The 22,777-nt window shown below is 39.6% G+C and overlaps 1 protein-coding gene across 2 annotated transcripts in view; it reads right to left on the reverse strand.

Annotated features, from left to right (window-relative positions):
* LOC307257084 (cGMP-dependent protein kinase 1) overlaps positions 1-22,777 on the reverse strand; it is a gene marked incomplete at its 5' end in the record, with an annotated part of 73,971 nt that overhangs the window by 19,235 nt on the left and 31,959 nt on the right. For both annotated transcript variants that reach the window (XM_080036212.1, XM_080036211.1), the window contains 4 exons: positions 386-480; positions 2,844-2,921; positions 5,562-5,625; positions 8,706-8,811. In XM_080036212.1, the coding sequence (XP_079892338.1) occupies positions 386-480; positions 2,844-2,921; positions 5,562-5,625; positions 8,706-8,811 (343 nt within the window). The remainder of the gene's footprint in view (positions 1-385; positions 481-2,843; positions 2,922-5,561; positions 5,626-8,705; positions 8,812-22,777) is intronic.

Here is a 22,777-nt window from a genome sequence, read left to right on the forward strand (position 1 = left end):
AGCAATTTAGACAGGATAAATATTACTGTGATGTCACAGTAAAAGACATCACAGTAATATTTACAAAGTACGTTTTTTTTTAACCCTATATTTCTCTTTCTGTGATGTCACGAGAAAGAGAAATATAGGGTTAAAAAAAACACTCTTTCTGCCTTTTTTCAGGCTAGGATGAACCGATTTCAATTTTTTTCGCACATTTATACTACATAGGATCTCAGAATTCAATACACCTTCATATTCAAACCGGTGAAGTAGGCCTTTAAGAGGAAGGATAATTAAAAGACAGTTTTCGGGTGAAAAGTGGGTTACAGTGGAAGAGACAGGAAGAGTGGTATAACAGAAGATTTACATTGAAAGAGGCAGTGTTATTTAGAATCAACCTTACCCTTGAAGGGCTTTCTCTCCAAACCAGTCTCCTTTTACCAGGCTGCGCAGGTAGACAGGCTCTCCATTAGGCACGTCTTCCCTGGTCACATTAACCTGGCGGAAGAATGGAAATATGGGAGGCAGAGCGTTAAAGGTGGAAAATGCTTGTTGTCAAAATCACTTTTTATCAGAGTGAATATTTTTCTCATGATCCGCCGCCTGTGTGTGCGCTGAAAAAAAGTACAGTGTTAATACACGGCATAGGCTCTGTAAACCGGTGTGTAAACAAAGAGGGCCTATAGGCTACTGTAGCTATAGCAACATGCCCGTTTACAGAGCTTTGACAATCTTTGACAACTAGCATTCACCAGAATCGCTGATGCCACCTTTAAAGCGTAGATTAGTGTGACAGGTAAGAAGGTGGAACATGAAGTGAAGGTGTGACGTATGACAGTATGAAGATGTAAATGGCGAGTGGAGGGGTGACATGTCATTCACACATAATTCGCAAAAGAAATTGACGTGTAAATGATCACTCAGGATGGCAAATAGGGAGACGGTCTCTGAGCATGGCGTGGTAGTCTGATACTAACAGGTGACTGCCATCTGTGTGAAGGATTCGGGAGGCGTGGCTGACCACTTCATTAAACAGACGACACGTGAGTGATGGCACCGTGCCGCGCGGGCAGACAAATCAAAGTGATGGCACTTGAGGAGATTTCAGAGGAAGTGAATAGAGACGGTCGTTTTCGCCTAATGAAGAAACCTGTCTCCATCCATTAGCCGGTTCATCACAGGTGTGGCAGCCTATCCATTACCCGGCACATTGTAATGCTGTTCACGCCTGAGTGTACAGCTGACACCGTAGTTATTTATGATCAGATTTGATCATGTGGGAGCATTTTAAAAAAAAGGAAAAGAGGAGTAGAGGGAACTTAAAGCTATAGTGCGTAACCTTTTCATATAAATGAATGTTGGTTAAATTCAAGCCGTCGCCAAAGGAGTTGACACAAAGTTGATTAAGCGTATCAGCTCCACAAAACTCACTGTATTTCTTAGTTTGGCAGCATTTACAAACGGGTGTCAACCCTGACTCGGAAAAGCTCAGAAAAATCCACAAAAATGTTTCAGTAGTTGAATCTACTGAAACCTGGAAGAAAAAACCTGGACGTACAGCATAAGGTATAAAATCCATGCCCTATCACCCAAGGCTTACCTCATGTGGAATCTCCGACTGTGTTGTTGTAATTACTCAGAACTCCTCTGGGGGCTGAGAGAAGTTATGCATTATAGCTTTAAAGACGGTCAAATGTGCAGACCAAAACCGCGAAGTGTGCGTGTGTTGTGAGACTGCCAGATTTGGTGGAATGTCCTCTAGACAAAGTGCCCCGTCTGTGGTCTAGATGGACAAGGAAACAGCCACGTAGGCAGCATTGAGAGGTCATAAGTGTGTGTGTGTGTGTGTGTGTGTGTGTGTGTGTGTGTGTGTGTGTGTGTGTGTGTGTGTGTGTGTGTGTGTGTGTGTGTGTGTCCTTGTGTCTGTGTGTCCGTGTCTGCGTCCATGTCCATGAGCGTATTAGTTTATTACGCTGTTGTGCCGACCTTGTGAATAGGTTAGCATCTCTATGGGGTCAGAAGGACAGTTAGCAATATAAAAAATGTTAGCTCTCACAGAAAACATACAGGTAATCGCGATTCCTATCTCCTGTGTTTTTATTTTAAAAAAATGTATATGTATTTTGCTGCCGCCGGTAAAGTGGGCTTGCCTTAGAATCAAATGCATTAAAAGCTTTCCATTAAAATAAACTTTATCGACGATAAATAAGACATGGACATTCATTCGATTTCATGGCATAATTTAACAACTTAGCACACAGTGGACTGGAGTAAATCCTGAAATCCTCTTTCAAACTGAATCATTTTAAATAGAAAAATCGGCTTTGAATGGAATCGTGACCCCAGGAATCGGAATCTAATCGAATTGTGGGATTCCAAAAGATTCACAGCCCTAGGTAGCAGGTTGTGAGGAGATATTCACTGATTAGAACAAAAAGTGATTTTTTTTTAAGACAAGAGCCCTCCATAATTGCTGCACTACCGGAGACGGGGATAGGCGAGCAGGCAGAAGGTGAGGAAGAGGAGTAGCTGGTGTCTAGGCATGTTAGCAAAACACAAACACTAAAGCCCTCCGACAGTGTTGATACTGTACGCTACAGCTGTGCTTGGAGTGAAAGCCAGCAGTATTATATGACAGAGAAGTGTAATGGAAGTGATTCCATTGCTGCTGCGAAGACATGATGAAAGAGGCTGCCTCTCCTCCACTACTATCTTAAGATGATTGACGACAGCCGACGCACACCCAAATAACACACCGCAGCTTTGCTTCAAGATAGGTGTCTTTGGTCGTGGGTGCCGTTGATGTTGTGGATGCTGTGCTGATTATTTTGGTGGTAGGCTTGAGGCATTGTTCTGCTCACCTTTCCTTTACTGATGATGAAGAAGGTGTCTCCTCTGGCCCCCTGTCTGATGATATACTCTCCATCATCATAATGTGTCTGTCACAAGAGAAGAGCAGAGAAGAGACAAATGTTACTCAGGCACATTATCGTTCTTGTGTCACCTTTCTCAAAGTGGGATTGAGACTAGGGGCGTAGCAATACATAGACATAGACCGATTCATTGGCGAAAACATCGACGCATATCACCGCCATTAGTACTGTACAGCTTCTATTTTGACAATCTCTCTGCTTGTCTGTGTGAAACAATTTACAGTAAAAAAGTGGATTTCCTCTTTTCTTGATTTAAATATTTGAAAGAGCTCAGTACCATAATGGTAAAATCATCTAATATCCGATCGTGAAGAAATCAAAATGTTTACACCCCTAATTGTGACAATCTCACAAACAGAGGCAGAGGTACTACAGAAGGAGTAGGGCGTAATTTGGTTGAGACATTGAGATTTAATTGTATGGTTTTTTTTTCTGTTAAAGCCACACACTGGAGAGCTGTCTCGAGGGTATTTTTCTATGCCTTCTTCCCACTACTTGCTTGCATGCGTGCAACCTTGAATATATGAACAAACAGGTTAGTAGAGTGAAAAGGTGAATGCTACTAAATCAAATCTGAAGGTAAATCACAGCTCATTCCCGAGAGTACGATTAATGACGGGTATCCAGCCATTAATCCACTTTCTATTTGCAGTAATCCTGTTTAGGGTTGTTGTTGCTGAATGTGTCCTAGCATGCATTGAATAGGCTATACTTGTCACAACAAAAGGCAAAGAAAAGACACTTTCACAAACACATTCAAGCCTTCATTTTAAAATAGCGTCCAGTGTCAAATAAGAAAAGCATTTATTTTCAAGGATGGTTTCTTTTTATCGTTCATTATTCATGTCTACAATGAACCTTGAACCTATTGTGAAGATATATGTAAGACTGACTAACATGCAACATCTTTTGATTTTGATATTGAAAGTTCTAGCTGGATTGTTGCTTTCCCGGCGAAATGAATAATATTCTGCTGCACTTAAGACTATAAGTGTCTAGACCGAATGCGGAGCTCAGTATTTCCTCTCAGATAAAAAGCAGATCCTCAGTGCATTTGCCAGGTTTATATTCTCACACAATTTCACCCAGAAAAAAGGTACCTTAAATCTTACTTCATACTGAGCAGTGTGTGTGTGTGTGTGTGTGTGTGTGTGTGTGTGTGTGTGTGTGTGTGTGTGTGTGTGTGTGTGTGTGTGTGTGTGTGTGTGTGTGTGTGTGTGTGTGTGTGTGTGTGTGTGTGTGTAGGATTCATGTCTGCGAAAGAGAAGAACTTCTTTGAAATGGTAGGTTGTAGTTATGATCTTTAATTCAGGTTTATTCTAATATAGTCCCTTTTTTCAATCATGTCTTTAAGGAGAGGAAAGCAGGAAAAATCTGAAAGATGTATCTAATAAATAATACATCGAAGACCAAAACAATCTATTAGAATAGAAGTTGAGCCATAGAACAGCTGGCGTGTGTGTGTGTGTGTGTGTGTGTTTTTCTTTTAATAAATAGATAAACATTGGAAGATTGGGAGAGGTCCTCAACCTTCCTTTCCTCCTGGAATTCTTACTTTGTGAAGAGTTAAGCAATGTGAAAATATGTAAGAAAAATGGCAGTTTAACTGTATGGTTATTTTTATTTACCGTACATTCATGTTGCCTAGGCAGTCAATCACTGAATATGCTGCCTTATTTGCTGTGGTTTCAGTGTTCGCAGAGTTAAATTGCATCTATACAGGGAAACGATTGTCACCATATTGCAGGCATACTTGTTTGGCAATTTATTCATGTCTATTCATGTTCATATTGAAGGGTCAGTGTGAGGGGTTGGTGCAATTTTGCTAAGTTGCTATACTGTATGTGCTGTTCTTGCAGGATACACAACTTGAGACTGCTACCCAAAACCACCATTACATGGTAAGTCCAGTCTAAAGATTCAACACTAACACTCTCTAACAGTCTGCACAATTGATTGCCTTAATCTTGATCCATTCTGTAAACCAAGAAGACCTTAAACTTATTTCGCATAGTACAGTAAATGATCACACATATTCAAGCATTGACAAAGAATACGATAAAAAGGAAAATACGGCAAAGGCCATGTTTGAATTGAATCCAACATGGCAAGCCTCAATGCTCAGCAGTACATATCAAAAATATAAATGTGTGTGAATGTGTTTGCAAAGCAAAAATGGTTGGGAAAATGAGCTGAAAGTAGGTTGCTTTGTTGACATTTAAGTCCAAATAGATGTCGCCCTGCAACTGTGACTAAACTGGATGATGTTTTGCCTTGCTTAGATTGTTTGTTCCCCGCTGGAAGCTGAAACGGCTTTTGGCAGCAGTATGCTGGATTCCCGAACAGGCCCAAGAAATTAACTGTCATCAGTTAGTATGTTGTTTAGTCCAACATTACCACATTGTGCAAATAATGGAGAGCAACAATTCATATCAAACTGTGCACAATGATCTGATAAAACCCACCCTAATAAATCAAATGTTTTATTTTGTAACCGTTTTGATTCATTATCTTAATTATGCCTTTGCCATTCTGGCTCCCTCCTCTCACTGCAATAAATGAAAGTGAACGTTGGAAACCTTTTTAAATGTCTGGAGTAGACTTGCTGCGATGTCAAGTGTGGAAGTTTTTGAACAAGGCACTTACCTCCTCAAGGACATCAGCTAGCTTGCTCAGAATATCTTCCTGCAGGCCATGGAACGTAGGGACACTGCAGGAGAAAGAGAAAAAAAATACTTTTAGATAGAAGAATAGATGTGTTCTTACTTGTAGACACAGTAAAAAAATTTGAATATCAGCAAAGGTGCATTGTGTTGGCTCTGTAAGATTTACCATGAAGGACCTCTGGATTTCTTTAAAACCGTCTGTAATTATTTTGTAAAAGCGCTCACATTACTCAACAGCAGCCACACTGATGAGGCGCCACTTTTTATTTATTTTTTTATTTTTTAAATCAGCCTTTGAGAGTGCAGGTATCGGCCAACGCCACTTTATCTCAAAATGCCATTAATGGTCCGACATATTAATCGGTCGACCTTTAGAAAGCAGTGTAACAGCTTAGTATAGGTTTTGGCTTAAAAATAGATTACCAGAATTGAAGAAAAATATATACTATAAAGGCAACAGGAACATATGAAATCAATATGATGCTCAGGGAGTTGGCCAGTACAGTATTCCGTTTTGTGTTTATAAATATTTCATCATTAACTGGCCGTAATTTGTAGCAGGGCATCATATCCTGAGGTAGAATACACCAGTGTGAGGCTCGAATGTTTGTTCCGTTTGCTTCCCGGCACTGCAGCCTCAATGAATGCTATCTGTCTGTTATCAAGCCTACTAAATAAAACTGGCCCAATGTTTATCAAGGAGGAGAGAAAATAACCCGTGCTGGTGAACAAAGGACTTATCTCCCCATATCATCTCTCCCTCTTCCCCCTCATTTTCCATGCTTTATTACAGTAATCTGGACCATCACGTCTCATGCCCCCTACCCAAGCCCTTGGCCACTGTGCAGGTCCTTGTGTTGTGTTGAGGCAATATAAGCTACTACAGTAAACAACCCTACTCTACATGAAACATATGCATTTTTAATTCCTCTAACCGTAAAGCCGTGGACAAAAAAATAAAAAGCCTCTTTTGCAGTAACCTCCTGAACCAACAGCTTATTTGTGTTTACAACCAATGGATGAATGAAACAGTGGCAAATGGGGGAAAGTGTGGTTTCAGTAATGTGTTTTTTTAAGAAATTGTAAAACACCAACATCATTTCCCTTATGGCACTCCCTTATGGATTTCGACTAAAGCGAAATATAACCGTCAACAATGTATATGTTGATCTTGCAAACACCTAGAAAAGCAAGCACTTCTTTGAAGAAGTGGTTTTGTTTTCCCATGCTCATTTCCCTTCTACGCGAATCGTTGGGCAAATGGCTGTCTATGTGACGGCATATAGCTAGACTGTTATCTAAAGTGGAAGCGGCCAGGGGGTTGAGTAATTGCCCAGAAACCTGAAAAATATCACTTCACATTAAAATGCATTTAGTAAACCTACGTCATGTTTGTCATTTCATTAGTGGGACCCTTGCTGTTATTCTTCCTGGAGCAATGTGTGACATGTTTGAGTGATTTGGAAAACATGCTAGAAAGAGAAAATAAAAAATAAAAGCTTTCACAAGAACACTCACTTCCCCTATAGTACTGCACTGTGCAATTTTCTTCTGTCAATTTTCCATCAGTCTTCCTCCTCCACAACTTGTGAGAGCAAATGTATAATTTCACAGCCGTTAAACGAGTGGGTAGCAGACGCACAGGGACCAGAATGTGTTTTTTTTTATCACACTCAAACTACAACTCTTTTATCAGATCTGTTTCTAGGAAACAAAACAGCAATTATCTACATAATGTGAATCAAAAAGTGTTGCTGTATTTCCCCATAGATAGCTTATATAAAGAAAACACACAGAGTAAGCCACAACCAAGCAAAAGGTCTATCTATTAAATATTAACGTATCTGTTGTGCAAAAATTGCTGAGAGGCAGGAGTTGCAATACAGTTTGTATTATCCTATCAGGGATACTTAAAGTGTTTGTGTCTTTTTGAGTCAAAGCCATTATAAAATGATTCAGCCTTAGACATGAAAGTAGAGAGTGGCTTCTATCTGGTAAACACAATTTTGGTAAAGTTCAGCATGTTTTAAAGTCCTCCTTCATGGTCAAAGGGTAGCATAAATACAGCAAGTGCAAGTATATGCACACTGACCTGCAAATGTCAGTCACTGTCAGAGTGTAACTGCAGAAAAACTAAACACTTATAGTATGGTATAATTAAACCCTCAAGCCACCTTTGTTTCATTTCCCCTAGTCAGAAATATTTGCATAATACTCCACTCTCAAAGGCATAATTAGTAAGATATTGTTATACTACTGGTATACTGGTATACTGCGGCCGGTATACTCTCATGTCTATTGTCATGTTAACCCACTGAGCAGTACAGTTCGGTTTGGTACAGTATGGTTCGCTGCTCGAACCCTATTGCCTATTTTGCAGCTATCATATTCATTTGAAATATTAAGTGAAAAGCTGGCTTATTGTCAGCCATATCCAGCTGCCTGCTTAGAAACAACTATGTCAAATAGTGACAGAGCTTGTTTACGATCACAGTCAATTAGTTGTTCAGTGGAAATGATGCATGTGCTTTTATGATTTGGAGAACTTTAAACAAAACACAGCTGGTATCCACCCTGAATCAAAGGCATGTGGAAATAGAGGGTTGTGTGTAAAATAGGAAATATGTGATATAATTTCCATAATTGTCTTGATGAATACCAAAGAAGAAGACAGAAACAGGAAAATGGAACAAAGATAGGGGTTGACAGAGATTCACACTGTAGCATCTCATACATCTTGATCACTACACACACCCGCATTTCCCTCTCTGTCTTTTGATGGGTCTTTCTTTTATCCTATACTCCATGCAGGCCAAAAAAAGCCTTTTCAAATGATAATTGGCTTCTCTAGAACGAAGTCTTCAAGGCATGGGGCTCTCTCAAACAGATACAGAAATGACATTAAGTTGATATAGGTACAAGATATTTTTCCAGTATGTCAACTTCAGTGGCAGATTAAAAATGTATGTAAAGATATAGGATTTATTGGCTTAAATGTAACAACTCACACAGTAAATTCTCCTGAACCCATTGTGTTAATACATTCATTGCATAGCAGATCAAAGGCCCTATTCAGGCCCCTTTGGTCTCGTCATTGTGACACAATTTACCCCCGGATCCTCACCTTTTCAGAAACTCCATGTACTCTGTGTGCTTGATGAGACCCGTCCTCATCATGATCGTCTGAAAACATTGTCGGTCGATGGCCCAAAGCTTCACATTTGTTAGAGCTGTAAGGAAGAATACACACAGGCAACGGGATGAGAGACAGTTTTTACCCTCAGGCCATCGGAATAATACAACAGCACATGTACGCATAATAATATGCATGCCCTTCAACAGTGTCATGCCTCATCCATGTGCAATATGAATATACTGTAGTTATTATCATATACACGCAATGTTGAACTTGTGAATGTGAGAAGAGTAGTAGTTGCATCATGGCATGTGGTCTGAGTGAGTGAATCCAAACTAAAAGCCTTTGTGGATACATTTGTTGTGAACCTTTAAGTTGAGTCACTCTTTTTAAGTAGCAGTAACAGTCATCCACATGTTTTATCTGGCTAGTATCAGACCTGCACAGCAAATAGGAGGTAGCCTGGACAATTACTCTTCACTATGAAGCAGGAGTTGATTGTTTTTTTGTTTTTTTTTGCCCTTTGTGTTAAAGGCAATTATCCGACTCCATGACAAAATACTTGTTTTTAAAATCACAAATAGCTGCACCAATTTTATTCTGTACAATTTCCTGGAACATTTTGGAATTAATTGTTCATTCAGTGATTGCAATTTGGGGGGGCCCTGAGGTACCATAATACTTTCTACACATGGAGATTGAAATGATGTTATGCAGAGTTTTCCTCTTTTTTGTTTGTTTAATGCTATCAATGCAGCAATCTTTGCAGAATACGCTGAGCAGAAACAGTCTAAAATCTCATGTTAAATATTTTAATTGTAATGCCAGGCTGTTGCTTGCTGGAGGCCTGGGTCTTTTTCTTGCCACTTCAGAGTTTTGAAACTCAACAGCCAACTTTCTATGGCGTCCTCACTTTTGATCAGAGTATGATTCACCTTGTGAATGTCTGGGATGTTTGTCAGAGCAATATAACTCTAACCCACACCTGAATGTCATGACATCTCCCCATCCCTCGTGATAGAAGAAAGTGGAATGCTGAGGCAAAAACTGAACAAACTGAGACACATTTTACAGTCATTTCCAGAATGAAATTATTCACGTTGTTATTGCAGTTTGTGTTTTTTTATTTCAAAAAAATGTTGGTGTTTCTCACAATAGCCAGTATCATTATCTCCTCCCAGAATGTCTTTCATTTCTATTTAAATTGTGCAGTAATGGCCTACACTGTGTGGAGTAATAAGCAAGCAGAACGTTTAGTCTGACCCCAAAATAAAAATGGAGCTACCCAGGGATCATTTGGCCACAGGGACACGTAGTAATATTAGTATAAAATGAGTCCACTTATTTTGTCAGAGCGTGTATGTCTGTTTGTTGATACTCCCGCTATGACATGTTTTCACAGTGTTATAAAGATAATTGTTAAGTTAGTAACAAATAGATATTTATTGATTTTTGGAAAACTATTGGTCATTTAGTGTCATCAACAGGGAAGTCAGGGCATGCAGTCTTAGCTACAGGACTGCATCCGATGGGGAATCAATGTGGTTTGTCACTTGCTTTCGGCCAGTTGTCATTTCTTCGATGCAATATTGGACGGCTTTTAGGATTCCTTTTTTTGGAAAGATAATGGCTTTGGTAGAGATCTTACCAGTACAAGCTGTTGTGTGGGATAAACTGGCAAAAACTTGTCATTTATATTTGTATTATAGTACATACACAAAAAAACTGCTAACACACAAATGAATATACCCCAGGCATTTATGTATGTGTGTATAAACACACACACATATTTGAGTGAGTGAAAGCACCCCGACAGACGCTACAAACCTTTCTCTGCAGACCGAGAGTTTGGCAGCACTTTTAAAATAGCGCCAAACCACAGGAGAAATGCCCTCATTACAAAGCTTGACACTGTTTTATAGTTGGAGACATTTTCTTGGAGCAGGAACCCCAAAACACACAGCGTGACATAAAACTATATACAGGCACAGATATGCAGACAACACATGCTGCTGATTGCATATAAACATGAATATGCACACTCAAAAATAAATATTAAGTAATCATCATGCCACACTAAGTCAACATCCAAACGTATACACTGTGAAACACTGTATGGAACAGTGGATTGTAACATTGATGGTCCAAAGACATGTTCCCCAATATTTTATTTCTCCTCCTTTATTTAAAAAAATCCAATCATAGCTGGATGTTTATCTGATCAAAAAGGTTATTTCTATTGCATTATTTCTATGTTCAAAAACATACTCAGCATAGACTGCAGACCCAGTAAACCTGGTGTATAAAGATTGGTCTAGAGAGAAACTATTAGAGTACCCTTCTTATTTGACCTCCAAGCAACGAGTGGGAGGTTAGACGTCAGTCCTCACTACCCAGTGTTCAGTGGAGGTGTTGTGCTACAGAGTTAGAGTATGGGGCACTGGGAAATAAGCTATGGGAGCCTGCAGCGCACCACAGTAGGTAAACATATTATTTGGAGGCGTGACTAAATTGCAGTGAGACTCAGGGAGCTAGTTATCCTGTAGTGAGGGTGCTAATGAATGTCTTAATGCTCACGGATTGGCCACCATTAGCTTCACAGCTTCAAAGATGCACATAACAACCCAGGCAGTGCTGGAGGGAGGCAAGCAAGGATATTATCTGTGAAAGTCTTTAAAGGAACTGTGGCCAGTGTGCTGTTCCAGTGGTTGTTGTGCTTTAACAGTCAAGCAATGGATGCATGCAACTTGAAGCCCACATGAAAAGGTGTTTGAAGAGTGTCATTTCACACTTGAAGCACAGACAAAGGAGGCACCAAAGATACAGCAGCCAGCATGCGCTGAATTTGGGAGAAAATCGACCCTTGCTGAAATTGCGAAAAGCGGCTTCTTGACGTGGACCAACCCCCGATTCACATGTGTGGATTTCAAACAGGTGCAGGTGTTTTGATGTGTGTAATATGAAGCTGATATGTGTTTTACTTAATTGTTCATAACTTCCCAAATATCACTTTATGATAGTTCTTTCAAGCATCAACGGCTGTTTTTTGTACATGCATGGGAATTGACATACATTTGTATCTTGGCCCCCTGAAATTCGCTCCTCTAAATTGGATGTGGTTCTAACTCAGAACAAAGGAAGGCTATTCATAGACATTCATAGACATGGAGTAAACAGCTGAGCAAATTATCATTATCCTTTTCTCCATCCAGCTCCTCTCCTTTCCTTCTCTCTCCTGCATTCTGTAATTGTTATCCTTCGGTTGCTCCCCAATTATTTGCAATAACGAATCGATAGTGTTGTTGATTGTGAACACGCCAAAACTGGGCAACTGCATGACCTCAGATACCAGGCTCCGTAATAGAGGACCTGTGTTTAAGCCTTAGGGAAACAGTGAAAATAAATATATGGACGTCGCCCGAAAAGATAGCATGCAGTGTAATAAGTCTCTCATTCATTTGGCTCGGTCATAATTCATTGTAATTGAATTTCAACCCTGGGTATTATGTAAATTCTCCATGTGTGTTTGTCGTTGTAATCAAATTATTGCTCATTGAATTACATAAATATACAATGAGATCAGCAGCATTTCTTGTCTTCGCTCTATAGTCCTGACAATTCACATCAAGAGAACGTGGGGTTTTGGAAACACCAAAACCTTTGTGTGACACTCTGACTGTAGTATTAATTTATGTTAGCATATGTTTTTAATGGGCTTAAAATATGTATTATTCAGAGCACAGTAATCAGTTTTGATTTCTGATCATCTTCCTTTCTCACCTAATCAAATCATTGTTGTGCGGCAAAGAACATGTTTAAGAGAACCTTAATCAATATGTGTCTGTGGTGATGTGCTGGTTATTAGGGCGTGCTTGACTGTGAATGATCGGAGCACTAAATCAACCTAAGGGTTATACAACTTCAAACTAATTAATGAATGTACCTACCGTAAAATACTTTTAAGCTAGAATACTGTTGTAATGTTTGGGTTTAAAGGATTTGAACTGGTTTTCCCCATCACTTCGGAACCTTTTTCCCATTTAAATCTGCTACTTGCCTACAACTTTATTTCTGTCACCCCTGCACCCCCTTTCCTTCACTGAACAAAAGGGGGAACCAGCCCCACTGAGCATAAATGGGGACTGTGTCCAGCGGGTTTCCTCCTTCAAATTCCTCGGAACACACCTAGCCGAGGACCTGTCCTGGACTACCAACGCATCCGCGGTGGTGAAAAAGGCCCGACAGCGACTTCACTTTCTAAGGATACTTAGACGCAACCATCTGGAGGAGAAACTGTTAGTGGCTTTTTACCGCAGCACCATCGAGAGCGTCCTGATGTACTGCATTACGGCTTGGTTCTCCAATTGCACTGTGGCGGACAGAAAGAACCTGCAGAGGGTCATTAACACAGCGCAACGCATCACTGGCAGTCCCCTACCCTCGCTTGAAGACATCGCCAGCAATTGGTGTCTCAGGAGAGCTAGGGCAATCACTGCAGACCCCTCACACCCAGGACAGCACTTGTTCAACCTACTGCCCTCGGGCAGGAGGTACAGGTGCCTCAACAGCAGGACAAATAGACTAAAAAACAGTTTCTTTCCCTGGGCCATCAGGTCCTTGAATTCATGACGTGTGTGTGTGTGTGTGTGTGTGTGTGTGTGTGTGTGTGTGTGTGTGTGTGTGTGTGTGTGTGTGTGTGTGTGTGTGTGTGTGTGTGTGTGTGTGTGTGTGCTATGCTGGATAAACAAAGTATATATTGCTATGTTTCTCCTTTTATTCTTTGCTATTTAATTAATGAACTTATTACTGTTTTCCTTTTTTTTTTTTATTATGCACAGGTCGAAGAAGCACCGCAATTTCATTGTATACCTGTTGTGCAATGACAATAAAGATTCTATTCTATTCTGATGTCTAACACAATAAGAAAATCAACCATTCTCTTCTTACTGACTTTGAGACACACAGACACACACACACACACACACACACACACACACACACACACACACACACACACACACACACACACACACACACACACACACACACACACACACACACACACACATACACACACACAAACATTGTGACAGACAGTTTAAATCACATAAGTCACTAGAACTATACTCATTTGAGGTTAACTACATTTTTGTTTTAGAAAAAGTCAAGAGAGCGATTCTGTCTGGGCTGGGGCTGGGGTGTAATCCCCTTCCCCCCTAAGTCATTAATAACAACAGCCAAGTCTAATTACATCTGGATGAGTTCTGCAGAGCGTGAGAAAGCAGGATGGGTAATTTACACCAAACCATTTCAAAGATCCTAAAGAAAAGGTTAAACATTGGAGGGATGGGATCCTATTCATAAGTATGGATCTAAATATTAGTAGCTTAAAGAGGACCGATCATACTTTTTGACTTTTATGACCTATAAACGTTGTTATTATGATTTATAGTCATGTTTAACCATACTAGCGTATCAAATAATGACGTACATGCATTTAGACGTATTCCCTGCTGACCGTCTGGGGTGGCTGTGCAGAGTACTAAACATTAGGGCAGCCGGTCGAGAAATCACATGTTCAAATCGGTTCAGAATTTCCTGATATTCCTGTCGTCACGAAAAGCGGTTTCCATGTATGGTAATGGTGCAACGTGCTGCTCAGGCAAGCTCCGGCCATGCCCCCACCTTCCTGCTCTCAAATCTGCCCGTGCACTGGTGAAATTGTTCCGGAAGGAAGGTAACCAATCACAACGGAGTGCGGTTTGCAGGAGGGGGGAGGGGGCGGAGAAGCACAAAGCCGAGTGTGGAGAGAGACTGCTGTGCTCGCTCAGATGAGAGGAAGAGTTTCCCGAAAATCTACATGGTTTTTTGTGATGTGATTCGTGTCAGTTTACTCTATAGCAGTTTTTAACAAGAAATTAAGACCAGAAAAGTAGTATAATGGGAGATCTTTAAAGGCCAGAGATTTTGGAGAATGCTTTTTGTCAAAATCACTTTTTTTGTCATAATCAGTGAATATCTCCTTGAGATCCGCTACCTGTCCGTACTGTGTGTGCACTGAAGAAAGAAACTGGTGTTAACAGCCTAGGCTCTGTAAACGTGAACAGAAAAAAAGGGGCCATTGTAGCTGGCAACATGCCCGTTTACAGAGCCTAGGCTGTGTAACACTGGATTTATTTTTCAGCCCACACACAGACAGGTAGTGGATCTTGAGGAGATATTCACTGATTTTGATAAAAAGGTGATTTTGACTACAAGGATTCTCCAGAATCGCTGCCTCCACCTTTAAAGGAAATTGTAGGGAAAGCGCAAACACAGAGCCAAGGTTTGCCTTAGTTCAATGTGTGGTACGGTTTTAATACCATCTTTAATTGACATGGTTTGCGGTAAACTTGAGCATTGCAAGTCTGTAGTTATTTGTTCTAGCTTGTGCTCTTATGACAGCATTCACATCTCAGCGAATCCCAACAGAGAAAAAACACAGAGAAATGCCGTCTCAAGCTGCCAGCTCTGCCAATGCTTTAGCCCCATGCTCCCACATGACTCCATAGGCTTGGAGCAGCAGCAGCTTGAGAAATATTGAGCTGAGCGTCATCTCTCTATCACACTCACCCACTATACACAGGGGATAACCCATTCTATTGTTTCAGAGAATGACTGGATTACTGTTATAGTTGGTGTTTCTATTTTTGGTCTTTGTGATTTTAATTGACTTTAATTTGATGACTAACTATTTACAATCATGTCTACAATAAAAAAGAAAAAAAAGACATCTAGTCATGTGGTTAGTCCTTATATTTAATAACTTTAACACAAGCACACCGGATGCTATTGTAACATACAGAATGGAAACTTTCTAGGCTGAATGAATAGGAGTAAAAGTGTCCTTTTTGCTTACGCTGTCTTAGAGAGTTCAAAGATAAAAACACAGTTTTCCACTCATCCATGAAACAATAACAAACCGTCCTCCCCGACCTTCATTCATCAGTCACAGCTGATCTGTTTGGAAGTTTATCATAAACATGCACACATTCAGAAGACTGGTTTTGGTCGGTTTTAAAAAAGTATTCCGTTATCCTGAGAAGAGAGAGGTCCGTCCAAAAGTTAGCTCTGTGATTGCAGATTTGCCAATGTTAATCATACCTGAAGCAAAACCTCATCATGCCCTCTGATGGAATCTATCTGCTGAAGTCATTCATGGAGTAGCTTCTCTAGATTGGATTTGCTGTCTTTGTGGACAATCAGTCATGATGGCTGACAGAACAAAGATCATTTGCATTTTTCCATTACCAAGAGCTATTTTAAAAACAACTGTGTTGTTGCTTGAAGTTCACGGATAGGGTTCAAATATAAGTTTGAAGGAAATATATAAAAGAAAAGGTCAATCTGGACTTCAAAACATGGAAGTATATTTTACAGTAAAATAGGATTAGAGCAATACAATTGTATGTGTCAGAATTCAAAGTGGAGTCAGTGATTCTAACGTTTGTTGTCAAAAGGACTTTTTATCAATATCAGTGAATATCTCTTCATGATCTGCTACCTGTGAATAGTGTGTGTACTGAAAATAAATCCAGTGTTAATTCACAGCCTAGGCTCTGTAAACAGGCATTTTACTCAATACGGTGGACTCCTGTGTTTACATTACGTAACAGAGCATAGGAGGTGTATTTACACTTTTTCAACATACACACAGTACGGACAGGTAGCGGTTTGTGAAGAGGTATTCACTGATTTTGAGAAAGTTATTTGACAATAAGCATTCTCAAGAATTGCTGACTCCAAATGTAATATACACTAGCACTGAATCAGCAATGATTTACAGTAAGTATGGTGCAGAGTGAACAGACAAAGAGATTGACTTAAATCTGGACTAAAGAAATAAGCAAATATTTGTTATTTTCTTTTAAAATTGTGGGGATAAATGAGTTAAATAAATAGGAAATACAATGCTAGCTATATGGTGAAGATACAATGTATTCTCATGTTTACATTTTAGGTATCTAGAAGTCTTCATAGTAGATTCATAAAGGTGAAAGGCTGTTCCAGTCAGATGCACAGGGATGTTCCTCTAATGATACTCATCTAAAAGAGTGAAGGGAGGGAGAGAGTCACAGGCCAAGAAGAAAAAGGAAATTCCCCTTTGAGGAGGTCTGAGTGAAAATGTAAAAAGGAAAGACAGAAATGGATAAGCATGACAGAATGGTGTGTTATATTAAAAAATGTTGGTGCCAACTCTGTGTACCCTTTTTTAAAAGCCTTTGATCATCCATATCAGTTTTCAACAGGTTCCTCTCTTTTGTTGACATTTTCTTTTTCATTATACAGAATTCATCTCTTTATCTAATTTCACGGTGTCATAGCGTAAGTGCTGATACCTGAGCCGGTGACGTCAATGGTAAGGATCACTGCTTCTATTGAGGAAGCATCAAGTATCTTTGCTATCTGTTCAGTGCAGCTTCTGAACACCACAACAAACTAACAATTAACTTCTCTGCATGAATTGCTTTTCTCGTTGGTTTGCGATATCCATTTTAATTGTTTGTTGCCGTCATCTTCATCCAAGACAATCAACCAGAATCAATTTGCCACAAAGGAAATCACTTTTGAATGATCTGGTGAATTTCAGTCTGCTAGGCGGTTGTAGAAAATCAACTGGGGGAAAGGAAGTGTGTTTGCTATTCATCAGCAGGTTATTCTTAGGCCCCGGTCCAGGTTGCAATTAGGTGACACATTTTTCTTCATAGCTGGTTCAGTGGACTCTTCAAAGTCAACACTGAAATCCGTTGAATTATGGATTTTTCATGCAGTCAAATATCCTCAGAATGCTGTAAAATCATGTGTCACGATGGATTTAGCCATGTTAAATCTCAAGATAAAAGTTAACCATAGTGTCTATGCTAAAATGACCACATACAATATGATTGTTTAGTTTATTCTTCAATTCTGACAACAATGAAGACCTAACTTGTTGTGTCAATATTTCATATGTGAATGCCTTCAATCCAGAAACCCACAGAGAAACTGTTCATTATAAGAGAAAAATATGAATAATCCTTATCCTAGTAACATTATTGATCCAAATAGTCTGTCTCTGTTACGGGACAAAAACAAAGTATTCTGCCATGTGTTGGTTATAACATCTCACCTATAAACTACAACTTCATGATTACATTATAGTACTCATGAGTATGACTATTATCTCTGTGACCTTTAACAAACTGGTGCACACATGCAGTGTTATTATTCTGCTAGTGTGACATTATGATGCTAGTTTCTCATTTATTTATTCATGATATGAACTATGCTTATTAATTGATGAAGTCAGAGTCTGGTAAGTTTTAACTTTCTATGGGGACTTACTGATGTTGTTGTTACTGGTGATATCTGCAAACATTCAATGTTATCTTACAACTTTTTGGTTTCAAATATTTCTCCAGAGATGCATATTAGTGCCAATATTTTTGATGAATGTACCTGCAATTTTGCTCAACTTTTGTACTGAATGTAAGAAACATTATATATATATCGACAAAAAATGTCATTTGTTTTCCCTGCAATATGTACTCTTACATCATTATTTGCTTGTAGCTACTAGAGCCTTATACATGTATTTGTATGGTTCGAATTTCATTGCCTCATGCTGTGGTGTACCAGAATTGGCAAAACAAAATGTACTTGGAAACTGACGAAAGCAGGTGGGGCTGGCAATACTGTGGACAAGATTGCAAATATAAGCACCCCGAGCAGGCATAACTAGTTAGCTTATATCAACTCTAACCGTCCTTAACCCTGGATTGTCTCAGATTTGTGCAGCATTAGCAGTTCTATCAATTTGGCTACAAATGGCTACATGGTATGCATTCTATACCTCTGGCCCACGCATATCTCAGCCCTTGGAAAATCAAACTTCATTCCACATTAAAATCTAAGAAGTATAAGAAGTATTTTTTTCCATACTAATCGACTCTGATTCTCAAGGCTTAATTGTCCACACTCTACTCGCCTCATTTTCCACTGATAGATCAACAAGTTCATAAAATCCACAAGTCTATAAAATAGCCAAGAGTGTTAGTCATACATGCTTGAGTTAGTTTTGTGAAGGGTAAGCGGTCATGTTTCTCCCAAGTAATATCTTCTGGTGATCGCTATGAGTTTCCCAGATCCAGGTTACACTTTGCATTTTACGTGTGTTGTATCCATATTATAATCCAAATGAGTTGTTAGGCACTTTTATTTAATCTTAACCACACATTTTTTTGGCCAAAGATAACATCTGATTTTCAAAACCATCTTCTCTAAGGCCAGATTGCAAATTGCAATTGCAAAGTTCACAAATTATATCCAGAAAGCAATCAATGCCAATATCCCCCTGGATAATTCAAAACGGTTAGAAAGACAAGCTAATTCTTCAACACAGAAAGCTTCTCCTCATTTACCCAGAATTCCCCCAGAGCAAACTTCGCGTTCATATTATTAGCCATGCCGTTAAATGAGACTATTAGTATGAAACATGTCCAAGAAAAGCAGTTGTTTAAAGCTTCACCTGCGGGGCTGTTTTCTTTTAGACTGACTGACTGTGTATTGCGCCGGTCTTCGGTTGCCTCTCTCTCCCCCTTCGCTGTGTGTTTTAACCTTTAAAGCCGTGTAGAGCCCCAGAAGAGCCTCTTTACCTCCGGGCTCACACCTGCGCTCCAACCGAGAGTCAGGACAACAACAACAACAACAACAGCAGGGGCACCTCAGTTCAAACACACATAAACCTACACGCAATTACTGGAACACTATGACACTTGCATTTACACACTTTAGCACTGAGAAAATAGTCAGATGCCTTCATCCAACCCAAATACGCCACACTATGAGGTTACAGACACAGAGAAGAAAAAAATGCATGCAGTGACCAGAGAAACATCCTTGACTTTACACACAGCTGGGGGGGGGGGGCGTGCCACCATCTCCATCACATTTCTTGCAGCACTCTGATAACAGTGTTACCGTGGCAGCCATGGAAACAGAGAAATTTTTCCCCCATTCGGGTCCCATTGGAATTCTATCTACCAAAGCCTCCCTATCTGTCTTCTTCTTCTCTGTCCCTGTTCCAGAAATTTCTTTCGGATTATCCAATGAAATCCTTTGTCCCATGGCAATGTACAGTAGTTCTCCTTAAGCTAGTCTGCACACATCGTCACGAGGGGAGGAGAAGGGAAGGACGGTGTCTTAACTTTAAACATCAAACTTTAGACATTGTTATGGGAATGTCAGTAACAGAAAATGAAACGTCAATAATTTTTTTCTAACAATCATTATTGGTTGAATTCTGATGTGGCATGACTAGATCAACTGTAAAGTCCATATGTAATTTCTCTCATTTTTGCATTGGCAAGTATATCCTTGAATACATTGGTGTATATGCCTTGTCCGTGTGTTATTTCCTTGCTCTTGGTAGCACCTGTGATCATGGGGAGTAGCCTGAGAACAGAAAAGACACTGTAGATTGTGCATCTGTATTCTTGATCATGTGAAGGGTGCACCCACTTGTTTTCTTGAATATAAGAGCCCTTATCTCCATCTCTTTACAGCTTGGCTCGGCCTTATAAAGGTCCAAACATAACCACTCTTGTTTTACAACAATGAATCTATTAAGTTATTTTTTCAAATAGCTGCAGTGGTTTAAAATCTCTCAACACATATACTTGCCACCACACAATGTGTAAACAACTTAATAATGATTTGTTAATCAATATTTTTTTAAATATATTTTATCATAGCTGAATTGTTTTTTAAATTATGTAATCATAGCCCTATTGTTGTATTAGTCTACCATCTGCTAAATGTTAAGGAATATTCCACTAGTCAACCTTATCTCTATGTTTAAAATATTTGTTTAGTGGAATACAGATGTATTATTCGATTTTCATGGATATTAAAAGAGATTAAATATGACAAATGAACCTAGTTCAAAGCCATGAGAAAGATATACTATTTATTTTGAGGCAGGCTTTATATCTGTGACTGGAATGTATAATGAATGTCTGATATAAAAAATGATGACTATAAGAGAGGGGCAACCTAACCTAACTAATTCTTCACTTATTATTCCTATTTTTCTCTTCTGCCTGTACTGCCACTGATTTATTTTACCTTTTTCATTAAATTGGCACCACCAAATAACCCACTGGTAGACACAGAATGAGGCAGCAGAGAGCACAGCGGCCCCCAGTACAAAAACACCTCCACATGTGGCATCATTCCAGCTTAATTCTGCTAGTAAAGCTGTTTGGATGATGTAGTAGTCAATACACAGTTTGTAAATGTTTTTCGGGAACAGGGTGGGACATGCGAGGAGATAACTGCCTCTGAGTATTTCTGCAACGTAATGCTTATGATGCTTTCGTTAAGGCTTCAGCACAATGATTCCATTTGTTTTAATGCTATAATGTAGCTGATAGCATTTGCTAAAAGTCCAACAAATGTCCTACTTTACGTTCATCAAACTCGATAGGAAATTACCATTTTTAAAGTGCATATTGAAAGGACTCACTGGTTTTCCAAAATAAAATTGTTTTCGAGGTTGGAAAAATAATATAAAATGTTGTTTTTCTCCATTCGCAAGTCAAATAGCTGGTGCTTGGTATTCTGCACCAAATCCAACATGAAATCATTCCCCAAGGAACAGAGGCCAAGCAGGCTGCTGCTGATGCTGTGACTCCTACTACTGGGTCAATAAGAAAGGCTAGAGGTGATTGGAGGTGTATGTAGGCAGGTTGCATTCCTAGTGGTCTAAACATGAAGCAGATATGTCATGGGCACAAGAATAACTGAACGTTGTACAACCACCTTCTTTTACTGTATTATTCAAATACAAGTGAGTCTGAAACAAAAACTGCCATGTTCTACCTTCTGCATCGGTCATAATATTTAACTTGATTCCTGGTTCTCCAAGGGCTCAAACCTGTAACTTATCTCTTTCTGCCAAAACAATATTCTCCCACTGTGAACAGGGTGAGTCCTGAGACTAAGCAGATGCAGTCTGCCACACATACACACACATACACTCAAGGACACACACACACGTACGTTTTTCTCTCTGACTGATTAGAAAGTTGACCGTTTGCTCACTCCCAGCGGAAGGAAGGGTTTTTGTACAACTTAGCTTTCACTCTATTACAAGGGCCATTTTCAGAAGTCTCTAGAACAATGATGTAATTTTCTATGTGTGTTGCTTTGATATGAATGTTTTTAGTAATACCGTGTGTGTGTGTGTGTGTGTGTGTGTGTGTGTGTATGTGTGTGTGCGTGCGTGCGTGCGTGCGTGCGTGCGTGCGTGAGTGAGTGCGTGTGAGAGAATACTGATGCCCATGCTCTGGGCTCTATTAGCTGTCATGTTTCATCTATGAAGACGAAACCTTTTCACCTGCCAAGCTAGTGTGCGTATATCAGAGAGTATATAGTACTGCATGTCTGCTGTCCATAGGGGTTAGAGGCTGCTTTCAAGGGCCCTTAATCAGTAGGTGAACATCAGAAGACTGAATTCACATGTCATGGAAAAAACAATAGTCAGAAGGATACGTAAACAGACCTTAAACTCCTGGCAGTCAGACTTTTAGAGATCTAAATTCATGAGTCAATGGTGCATGGCGCTATTACCACTACCCAGCATGCACCCTCGTAAAAACAGAGCCCCTAATCTTAAAGGACAGATTCAGTCATGGCTTGCTTGGAGGGCTGCCATCTGTACAAAATGAAAATCTGCCATCGCATTAATTAAGATTTGTATTTTCCATTTTTATCTAAAGTTCACATTAGCTAGAAGAGATAGATTATGAATGGTAAATCATTGGAAAACATTAGGAGAAGGGAACTGTCAATTTGAGATATCTGATGCAGAGTGTTTAATGTATAAGTTACACTGAGATGGGTTTGCTTCAATATTCATCGAATTCATTTATGCTTTAGATACAGTATGCACTTACTGGGAGACAATTGGTCTTGCAGAAGGATGTTTCAACATCTTTGTATAGTTTTTTTTGTATTCTCAATTACACCATAAGATGTCA

This window comes from Ammodytes marinus (assembly GCF_949987685.1).
Source record: "Ammodytes marinus genome assembly, chromosome: 11".
Lineage (NCBI taxonomy): Eukaryota > Metazoa > Chordata > Actinopteri > Uranoscopiformes > Ammodytidae > Ammodytes > Ammodytes marinus.